The 11,734-nt window shown below is 40.6% G+C and overlaps 1 protein-coding gene across 2 annotated transcripts in view; it reads right to left on the bottom strand.

Moving 5' to 3' along the window:
• PHAX (phosphorylated adaptor for RNA export) overlaps positions 1-9,277 on the bottom strand; it is a 15,655-nt gene extending 6,378 nt beyond the window's left edge. Inside the window, exons 1-3 of one of the 2 annotated variants that reach the window (XM_004384290.3) lie at positions 9,138-9,277; positions 7,160-7,773; positions 4,601-4,721 (exon numbers count right to left, since the gene is read on the bottom strand). In XM_004384290.3, the coding sequence (XP_004384347.1) occupies positions 4,601-4,721; positions 7,160-7,773; positions 9,138-9,233 (831 nt within the window). In that variant the 5' untranslated portion in view covers positions 9,234-9,277. Of the gene's footprint in view, positions 1-4,600; positions 4,722-7,159; positions 7,774-7,902; positions 8,311-9,137 lie in introns of those variants that run through there. The other variant, XM_023738685.1, reaches the window with a different exon arrangement.
• Between the last annotated feature and the right edge of the window lie 2,457 nt (positions 9,278-11,734).

Raw genomic sequence — 11,734 nt, 5'->3', positions numbered from 1 at the left:
AAAAAAAAAAAAAAAGGTCGAGAAGGGAGAGGGTTGACATGTCATGGGGTAGCTAACCAATGTCATAAAACAATATAAATAATATGTGTACTGACTGTTTAATGAGAGACCATTTGTTCTGTAAACCTTTACCTAAAGTACAATTTAAAAAAGAAAAGTAAAAACAGAACCTACAGACTGTGAAAAAAATTTTGGCTACAACATATCTAACAAGGGTCTAATCTCTAAATAAATACCACCACAACAAAAAGACAAATAATCCAATTAAAAAATGGGTAAAGGATATGGACACTTCACCAAAGAAGACATTCAGGTGGCTAACAGACTCATAAGGAAAAGCTTGAGATCATGAGCCATTAGAGAAATGCAAATCAAAACTTCAGTGAGATGCCATATTTCAACCTAACATTACTGGCACTAATCAAAAAAAAAAAAAAAAAACCAGAAAGTAACATATGTTGGAGAGGTCAAAGGGACATTGGAACTCTTGTTCGTTACTGGTGGGAATGTAAAACGTTACAACCACTTTGGAAAAAAATATGGCACCCCCTTAAAAAGCTAGAAATAGAAATACCACACAATCCAACATTTCCACTCTTAGGAATACATCCTAAAGAAATAAGAGCAGTCACACGAATAGACATATGCACAACCATGTTCACTGCAGTATTATTCACAATAGGAAAATGATGGAAGCAACCTAAGTGCCCAGCAACAGATGAATGGATAAACAAATTATGGTACATACAATGGAATACTACACAATGATAAAGAACGATGAATCTGTGAAACATCTCACAACACGGATGAATCTGGAGGGAAGCATGCTAAGGAAGTCAATCACAAAAGGACAAATATCGTACGAGACCACTATTATAAAAACCCAAGAAAAGGTTTACAGACAGAAAAAAACAATCTTTGATGGTTAAAAGGGAGGGGAGGGGTGAAGATGGAGAAATCACTAACCAGATAGTAGACAAGTGTTAACTCTGGTGAAGGCAAAGACAACACACAATACAGGGAACGTCAGCACAACTTGACCAAGGCAAAGTCATAGAAGCTTCCTAGACACATCCGAACACCTTGAGGGACTGAGTTACTGGGGCTGAGGGCTGGGGACCATGGTCTCTGGGGATATCTAGGCAACTGATATAACGTAGTTTATAAAGAAAATGTTTTACATCTCACTTTGGTGAGTAGCATCTGGGGTCTTAAAAGCTTGCAAGTGGCCATCTAAGATACATCTACTGATACCCTCCTGTCTGGAGCTAAGGAAAATGAAGAAAACCAAAGACACAAGGAAAATATTAGTCCAAAGGACTAATGGATCACATGAACCACAGTCTCTGCCAGCCTGAGCCCAGAACTAGATGGTGCCTGGCTACCATCACTGACTTCTCTGACAGGGATCACAATAGAGGGTCCTGGACTGTGCGGCAGAAAAATGTAGAACAAAATTCAAATTCACACACACACACAAAGACCAGGCTTATTGGTCTAACAGAGACTGGAGGGACGCCTGAGGCTATGGCCCCCAGACATCCTGCTAACTCAGAACTGAAGCCACTGCTGAAGTCCACCTTTCAGCCAAAAATTAGACAGGCCTATAAAACAATTACACACTTGAGGAACGTGCTTCTTAGTTCAACCAAGTATATGAGACCAAATGGGCAACACCTGCCCAAAAGCAAAGACAAAAAGGCAGGAAGGGACAGGAAAACTGGACGAATGGACATGGGCAAGCCAGGGTGGAAAGGGAAGAGGGAAGAGTGCTGACACATCGTGGGGATTGCAAACAACGTCACAAAAGAATTTATGCACAAATTTTTGAATGAAAAACTAATTGGTGCTGTAAACTTTCACCTAAAATGTGCACACATGTGTACCCACACACACAAATCCATTATATGCCTTTTCATGTCAAATAGATATTTGAGCCTTTTCAAGTAATATGTATTTTTGGATATTGCTCTTTAAACTGGCTAAAAACCTTAGAAAGAAACCTTGACATCATCTTTAACACTTCCTTTTCTTACATCCTCCAACTAATCCATCAGGAAATCCTGCCGTTTCTACTTCCACACACATTCAGAAATCTGACCACTTTTCACCACCCCAGTGCTACCACCCTGGTCATTAGCCTGCATTAGCCTCCTAAAACGGCCTTCCTGCTCCTACCCTTGCCCCCATGCAGTCTGTTCTCATCACAGCAGCCACAATGAAACACATATCTGTTCAAAATCATCCAAGAACTATTTCATTCAAAGCAAAAGCCAAATTCCATAAAATGGCAAACAACAATAAAAACAAAAAAATCAATTAGCAGTGCTGCATAATTAAAAGATTTTCATACACTGGCCTCTTGGACTTTAATACAGCCTTTTATATTGATTTTTTTCCCCCATTTTAGGCATCCTTTTTAAAAGATGCCTGACACTGAAACAACTGACGTTTGCCACCCCAACACCCACACGATGGCAAACAAGTCCCCACTAGACCTGGCCCCACATCACCTCCCTGACCTCACATTCTACTCTCTCCCTCAAGTACTACTGCAGCCACACTGGCACCTTGTTCATACCAGGCACCTGGCCAGGACTTAGGGTGAAGAGAGTGAGCTGACTGAGTCGTGCCAGGGCAGGGTTGGAGCTTGTTTTTATTTCACATTTCGTTCATCATGGATTTTCTTGCACTCATTTTGATTTCTGAAAATATTGCATTGAAATTGTATCTTAATTACATGAGTTTTTGGCACCTCCTTAAATTCTGCCGAGGCGAGTACCTCAATCACTTCACTCTAGTCCTAGCCCTGCCAGGCACGCTTCACTGCTACAACTGCTGTTACTTCTGCCTGGCCTGCTCTTCCTGCGGGGCTTGCTGCTTCACCTTCTTCACGGCTTTGTTCAAACGACATCTTCTCAATAAGCTCTATCCTGATCATTTCAGTTTAAGTGTGATGATCTCTCCTCTCTGTACCTCCAGACCTTGATCAATTTCTTTTCCCACAGAATTGAACACTTTCTAACACACTATAGATTATTTGTTGTATTTATTGTTTTTAGACTGTCTCCCTTACACTCCCACCTATAACATAAATTCCCTTGTGTACCAGGCACATAGCAGGCACTCAAAGAATTGTTCAAGGAAAAAATTTATCAAAAAGAGAGTGAATTTGAACTTGAATCTTCCTAACATTCAGTAGATTTGAATTAGCTTGCTGGAATATAAAGTTTTATTACTAAAGTATTAAAATACTGCTGGAGTCCTTGGGTGGTGGTAACAGTTAACATGCTCAGCTAACTGAAATGCTGGAGATTTGAGTGTACCCAGAGGCACCTTGGAAGAAAGGTCTGAGGATGTACTTCCACACTGAAAACTCTGTGGAGTACAGTTCTACTCTGACACACATAGGATCACCACGAGTTGGAATTGACTTGACAACAACTGGTTACTGGTTAAAATATTGATGAATCTATAATTTTGAGCTCAACAATAAGAAAATCAAAATACCTTAACAGTGACACAAACAGGGATGCCAGTGCATTCATGATTATTGTGATTTGTTTTGTTGTTAACTTCTGCTTTGACGTCTGTAATTTCTATATTCACTGGCAGCTTCCTCAGCCAACGCTATCAATCTAACTGGTTTTGTTTCTCTCCATTTCCACAGCATAATATTCATCTACTCTCTTATGACACTACTATTCAGATTAATGAGCAGCAAGTAGGAAGAAAACAATTCAAACTTCATCCTCACCCTGTGGAGAAAGCTGAATTAAATGAGATCTGCATGACCATTCCATGAGATAAACTGCCACTGCCTACGGTCTGGCCCAAGCCAGAGGAGCACACCTTCTGCCATTTCCAGAAAAGTAGTAAAACAGTGTTTCTCAATCCCCCCCCCATTTGCTCCCCCACCCCAGGAACCTTTATAGACATTTTTTTCCCTATTCATACCCACCATCCATGAAATTTTAATACCAAATATACTGTGTATCTATCTGTGTTTTATAATAATAAGAGTAAGATTTTTTTTTGGTCTCCCAAGAATCAATTTTCCAATAAATCACAGGAACACTTATACTCACCATTGCTAAGTGCTTGGCACTGTGATAAGTGCTTTACATACAATATCTCATCCAATCCTTGTAATAACACAGGATTAATCCCCATTTTACAGCTGAGGAGACAGAGGCTCCAAGAAGTCAAATAACTTAGGCAAATCTCACAGCTAATAAGTTCCAAAACAAAACATCCAACCTTCAAAACCCATAACTCTCAAAACCTGAATTTCCAGGCTCCCTCCAGGATCTCCTGTCGTAAAATTTCTAATTCTACCCTAAATAAGTCCTGTAAGAGATGTGTTGCTGACTGCACACTAACAGGCTACAGCTTATCTACATATGAAAAGTATTAACTTCAAAAACCTAGCATACTAAACTTTTAAATTCAGTCTTCATTGTTGATGAAATTTTACTTGACTCTGAAACACTGTAATAATTTATGATAAGAGATCCAACAATCTGAGGCAAGTTTATTTTGTAAAAAAATCACATTATAAACAATATAAAAACAGAAGCAATGAAACAGTTAGGCTTACCATTATAAAAAGGCCACCATTTTGTTCAACTTCAGCAGTTTCCATCAGAAGCTCAATTGCCTTTTTGTTCCCAATTATCCTCACTACTCGGGCTATTAGATCTTTCTTTGGTTCTTGTAACCTGATACGGAACAAATAAAATATTTACCTCTTTGTTGTGTAAAGTTAAAGAAATCTACCTTAGTCTCTAGACTAGCCCCCAACTAGGATTAAACTCCTAAAAATGTGCTTTTCTAAATCTTCGATATTTAACCTTGGAACCACTGGCATGGAAATATTCCTTGCCTTGGGCCACCAGAGGAGATGGTAACCTCAAGTTTCCACCTCAAGTCTCATACCTGGCCTCTTCATTTGCCTTACTGGATCATGGCAGATGTCAAAACAAAGGTGCACATACAGCAAAATGAATGCAAGCCTAAATACAAAAGAACTTGTCAAAACAATAGCAAACATATGCTATGCTTTTAATTATTATGCCTAAACATTAGCTCTCTCTGGGAGCTTGAAAATGGATAGGACCTTTCCCTCATAAGCTTCCTGCTTCAGGATAAAGAATAAAAATAGCTACTATATACTTGTGGCTTATTATAGAGTAAACACAATTATGAAAGACTATGTGGATAATCTCATTTAATTCTTCCAGCAGTTTTATGAAGTAGGTAGTATTATTTTCACTTTACTATTAAGAGCTAAAAACGCAAGAAACCTAAATTATAACTCTTTAATACAAGAATTCATACTCTATAGAGATGAAAGAGCTTTAATAATGGAAAAGTCTTACCAGTCCCCTAACCAGACCTGCCATCCTTGGTATCTTCTCAACAGGAGTCAGTGCATTATTGTGGAAAGAGCACTAGACTAGGAACAAAGGGACCAGGACTCAGCCCCAGGTCTGAAGTGAATTAAATCTGTGAAATTGGACAAGCCACAAAGATACAGGGCCTTGGTTTCCTTATTTGTAAAGTGAAAGTTTTGGTTTACAAAATCTCCAAGATCCTTTCCAACATTCAAATTCCAAACTCCCTCAGTATTTTAAAATCCCAGTACCGGTGTTGAGATAGGTTTGCCTAGAAAGTAGACACTTGTTTTTTTGCTTTCAAATTTGTGACATTATTCATTGGTAAGTTAAAGCTAAAGAAAACTTTCATGTCTAAATCTAAACTTGTTAAAATACATGATTTGTAAATTTTCCATATACTGAGCAATTCTACCACCAGGTATTCGCCCAAGAGAAATATAAATACATGTCCAAAGATCTGCATATGACAGTCCATAGGAGCATTATTCATAATAGCCAAAAAGTGTAAAGGTCCACCAGTTGATGAACAGACATACAAAACAGGGTATATTCAAACAATAAAACACTTCAGCTATCAAAAGGAACAAACTACTGATTCCTGCTGCAACGTGGATGTACCTGAAAAATATTATGCTAAGATACAGAAGTCAGACTCAAGAGACTACATATGGTATTACCGGACATGAAATGTCCAGAAAAGGCAAATCTAGAGAGACACAACACGATTAGTGGTTGCCTAGGGCTGGAGACAGGAATGGGGATTAACCGAAAATGGGCAAGAGGGATCTTATTAGGGTGATGGAAATGTCCTAAAATTGGTTTACGGTTGTATAATTCAGTAAATTTACTAAAAATCATTGAATGATATACAGGTAGGCCCCAACCTCTGATGTATCTGAATTACCACGAACTGCACTTATGACCAATTATTTTTTTGGTACATGTTATTGTTAGTAATACGTACTACAATGTTGCAGCATGTAATTTGCTGATGTTATCATTCTCAATCGTGCACTTGCAGATGTTCAATTTTATGGTTTACTGTTCAAAACACTGCTGTACAGATTTAGCTTTGTAAACTAAATCAGGGGCTTCAGTTGCTTGAAAACACAGACCCAAACGCTGATCACTTCACTAAAGTCAACAGACAGATTCAGAAAGCAGTGAGGTGTTACCAGGAAATACATGAAGAAAAAAACAAAAGGACCATAGAAACAACTCTCATTAATTTTGCCATCCCCGTTCCCAGGGATAATTCTGATTATCCAGAACCTTCCACAAGTTGAGTTACTATCGCAACTGACAAAATGTCAGTATCATTCTTTTGTTCATCATCAGAATATATTTTTATGATTTGTGTATTTTTTTATGTATGTATTATTAAAATACATCTGTAAATTTATATGTAATATTTCCAACCCCAAAGACAAATAAAGATGGGGTTTATAAAACACTTATAATAAAAAGCGATAATAAAAACAAAAAAAACAAACAAACACATGATTTAAAAAGACATGATTTATCCAAAGAATTCTATGGCACTAAATACAGTTGCTAAAAAGTTCATCTTTTCATTTTATCATGTCTGTTTACATTTAAGAAAATACAAACTATCTGTATACCCAAGCAAGCCCAGAGTTTATTCTTTAAATAAAAACACTGAAAAAGATCATTATTAATGTATTTAGAGTCTATTTACTTTCTGTAAATGAAGGACACTTGGTCAACTGCTCATTTGCAGGACAAATTTAAATACTCACCTGAAAGAAATTTCATCAGCCACTTTCTCTTGAGAATCCTCCTCGGAGATCTCATATCGACCTTTATAGTTCATTTCTAGTCTGTCCCCTAGTCTGTCTTTGACAGGTCGTTTCCGTTTGAGATGACCTTGCCCATTTTCCTCTTCCTTTGATTCCATTTTTTTGCCACCATGCATATATTCATCTAGCTCTTTGTCTAACTCCTTTGTATGCTCTTGAGATTCCCTCTTAAGCTTCTTAGCAAGCAAATAATTGTAGGTCTCGGATTGTCTGCTTTTGTCAATAGTGCCCTCCATTCCCAAGATACCAAGTTCTGTGGCCACTGCATCTTGATTCTGCTCCTGCAGGACAGCACCCCATATGTTGTTAACCTTCTTTCCTCCAGCAACAGATGATTTCTGGCTGCTCTGGCCAAACTGAAATGGCTCTGATTTGGGAAGAGGATTAAAACATTTCTGTCTCTTTCGTTTCCAAACAGAGCTGTCATCATCTGAATCAGAAAAACTCTCTTCACTCGAATCCAGGCTTGTAACAGTCCGATAATGTGATACCGGTGCACAAGCTGCTGCAGTATTCTGGAAGGGCCTCATTGCGATGTCTCCACCTAGTACTTTCTGCAAGTGAAAGAAAATACAGTCAATTCCACAAAACACATTAACCCAGCCCACTACTGTGCTATAAAAAAGCAAATTAGTTTAAGATTATACAGTGATTCAACTGGACCATTCTGAAGCAGAACCAACCTTCAAGACATCTCTGGGACCAATCCAGTTACTACTTTCTAAAGTTCCACGTGGAATCTGCCAATTTTAAAGCCACAAATTCTTATTTCCACAGCAAATACAGCACTTAATTCTCCTCACCAGGCTACCTGAATCAAGACTGACCGAAAATGCCTATCTTCAAATAACAACGGCAGCTAACATTTATCAGGTATTACTACGTGCTGTATGCGCCGATAAATCCTCACAGTAATGTACTAGAAATGAGGACACTAAGGCAGCAAGGCTAAATGAATAACTTCCTGCAGGTCACACAGTGGCGGCGCCAGGATTCTAACGTGGGCAGCCTGGACTCAAAGCCCTCTGAAAAAGCTTACTACCTACCTAGCACAACAGCTAAGCCAAACTCTAACCTAAAAAAACGCGAAAGCAAACACAAAACCTAGCTCGCGGTACACATGACGAAGCTAGGTTGGGTGAAAACATGGAAGACCAAGTTTCTGAGTGAGTGACGAGCTTCATCTCTGGGCCTCAGTTTCATCTACTCAGAGCAGGCATTGGGCGAAAAGAGCGCCAGAAACTGCCTCCGACCAATGTCCCCAAACCAAACCCGTTGCATCAATTTCGACTCACAGCGACCCTACAGGGCCGAGCAGACTTGCCCCATAGGGTTTCCAAAGCTGTAATATTTACGGAAGTCGACTGCCACATCTTTCTCCCGGAGCAGCTGGTGGGTTCGAACCTCCGACCTTTCCATTAGCCGCCGAGCGCTTAACCACTGCGCCACCAGGGCTCCTTCCAATGTCCCCAGGTTCTACATTTTTGGCAAAATCTGCCTTTCTAGGACAATCGTGCGGCGCTGGAATAGTGAAGCCCGTAAGTTTAGAAAACGAAAAGCAGCGTAGAGATTCTCGGCGGAGGAGACGACCACACGCCCGCTCTTCCAGAAGGCCGCAAGGCCCGCGGGCCCCGCCTCGCAACAAAAGGCCCGGCCACGGCTCGCCCAAAGCCACCGGCCAGCACCGCCCCAGCAGCCCGGGCTCCACACGCCAGCCGAATCCTCACCTGACCGCCACCGCCCCCGCGCGCCTGGCAGGCCACTGAGCCTCACTGCCGCCGCCATCTTCGCCCGGCACTGCCCTCGTAGCAGGGGGCTCCGCGCCCCTGGACTACGGACACCATCCCTCCCTCATCCACGCCACAGCCGGGGCTCCATACTCCCGGCCCCAAATCACCCGCCCATCCTTCTCACTCACCGGCACCTGCACCGGCTTGTCGCTGGGCGCGACCGTCATGTCGGAATCCGAGTCGGAAAGCTGCCCATCTTCCATAGCACTAGCATCCTGCGCCATCTTCCCGCGGCACGGCGGGTTAGGAGAGCACTTCCGGTGGGGCGGCGGGAAGGCCAGGCCGGCGGCTGCCCCTCGGGCGCCCCCGTGCGGGGGCCTGTGCCCGTCTAGTAGGCCTCCTGGGTCAAGACTGAAGGATAAAGCATAACGCAAAAATTCAGATTACGCCAGTCAAATGAGCCCTGCGTGCCCCCAACAGTTTGAAGTGTTGTCTTCCAAACTTTATTTTCATGCGAACATAAACATGTGCATGGATAGCAGCCGTCTGGAATTCCTCCCTTGGTTTCACAACCTTCACTTGGATCCTCCGGACTGACCTTCCTGCTTCCATTTCCCCCGCAATTCACTCACTCTATATGTAGTTTACAGGAGAACCTTTCAGAAAGTACCTGAGGTTACTGCTCTGCTCAGACCTTCCAGGGGCTTCCCTTCACACAGTAAGGTCCGAGCTCCCAACATGGCAACCATGGCCTTGTGGTCTGGGCATCTAGCGGTTGGCTCCTGTCGGCTTCTCTAGCTGCAAGCTGCTCGCGTTGTTGCTCAGGAGCGCTTTGTTCATTTTGGGCCGAAGGCCTTGGAAGTTACTGTTTCTTTATGCCTGGAAGCCCCACCTCGCCCCCTGAACCCCCATCGTTTGCATAGGTTGTTCTTTCACTTGATTCGGGTTTCTGATTAAGTGCCACCTTCTCTGAGAGGCCTTCTTCGACCACCGTAACCAAAATAGAATTCCCTACTGTCTCTCTGGAACCCTTTATTTTCTTACTCATAGAATCAATGGTTATGTATTTGTTTTATTTTTTGTCTGGGTTTCCCAGCTAAAATGTCTTTTTATTCACTGTTGTTTCGTCTAGTGTCCAGCATAGTGACTTCTTGCACATAGTAGGTGATCAAGAAATACCTGTTGAACTTTTTTCTACGAATGGGATCTTGTTATTCGTACTTTTTACTGTTCAGTAATTTTCCTTTTAAAAAATATATAGCAATGTATCCTGAACACCTTTCCATGTCAGAATATAAATATCTAGCTCCTTTTTAATGATTCCCTAGTTCTGTTAGCAGCCGAACGTTTTAACCACTGCGCCACCAAGGCTCCTTGTAAGGAGATAATCATCATTTATTTAACTGGTTTCTGATGGTGGTCATTTAGGCTGTAACCAATTTTCCCCAATTACCAAAAATGTTTCAATTAACATGTATTTTTACAAACTTATTATTTTCCTAGGATAAATTCCTAGATTATCTGGAAAAAATGCATACAGGTTTTGGAAATGTGAATTAAATGCTGGAAAGGAATTTAGAAATCCTGGTCCAATTTCTTGTTTGACAAATGAATGGAGAGAGATCACACAGCTAAGCTATTGCAGAGCTGAATCTGGACTCTAGGTCTCCTAACTCTTAGACAAGTTTATTGTTTTACTTTACGTACTTAGAATTACAATCCATCTGGAAATGATTTTTGTGTATAGTGTGATGTAGGAGTCAAGTCTCATGCTATAAGTAGCATTTTGCTGTTTTTGCTTTATCACATATCTATACATCTTGATCTATCCTTCAAGGATCCCTGGTGACATGGTGGTTAAGTGCTTGGCTACTAATCAAAAGATAGGTGATTCAAACCCACCAGCTGCTGGGTGGGAGAAAGATGTGGCAGACTGCCTGCATAAAGATTTACAGCCTTGGAAACCCTACAGGGCAGTTCTACTCTGTCCTATAGGGTTGCTATGAGTCAGAACTGACTCAACAGCAATGGTTTTTTTTTGTTTTTATTATTAATCTGTCCTTCAATCCATTTAATTTTTAGCTGCAAAGGCATGATGCAGCCAGGACAGATAACCAGGACGTTTCACCCCTAAATAATTCAGCAAGCATGTCATTACCTGGATTTCATTATTTATTTATCATTCACTTTTTAAATTAAAGTAAAACTTATATACAGTAAAATGCACAAATTTTAAGTGTATCTTTGATGAGTTCTAACAAATGCAGATATCTGTGTAATGCAAACTTCTATCAAGACACAGAACATTACCATCAGATCAGAACGTTCCCTCAAGACCCTTCCCAGTAAATTCCCACTGCATCTCCCACCATTGATTAGATTGTTGTAAAACTTCACGTAAGTGGAATTACACGCTATGCATACTTATGGATAAAGCTTCTTTCATTCAGCTGAATGTTTTTAAGATTCACACTCAAAATGTGTAGTGTAGTACTGAGTAATATTCCATTATGTGAATATACCACAGTTCATCCATTCAACAACATGGATAAAGCTGCTGTTTTTTTTTTCAGTAATAATATATTTTTTTTTATTGTACTTCAGGTGAAGGCTTACAGAACAAATAGTTTCTCATGAAACAGTAGTACACATATTGTTTTATGACGTTGGTTAACAACCCCACAACATGTCAACCCTCTCCCTTCTCGACCTTTTTTTTTTGGTGAAAATATACATAGCCAAAGATACACCATTTCAAAAATTTCTACATGCACAGTTCAGTGAC

The sequence above is a fragment of the Trichechus manatus genome, unplaced genomic scaffold (genome assembly GCF_000243295.1).
Source record: "Trichechus manatus latirostris isolate Lorelei unplaced genomic scaffold, TriManLat1.0 scaffold00121, whole genome shotgun sequence".
NCBI classification, from domain to species: Eukaryota; Metazoa; Chordata; class Mammalia; order Sirenia; family Trichechidae; genus Trichechus; species Trichechus manatus.
The sequence above is the reverse complement of the archived record's forward strand: the minus strand, read 5'-3'. Positions and strand labels throughout refer to the sequence as shown.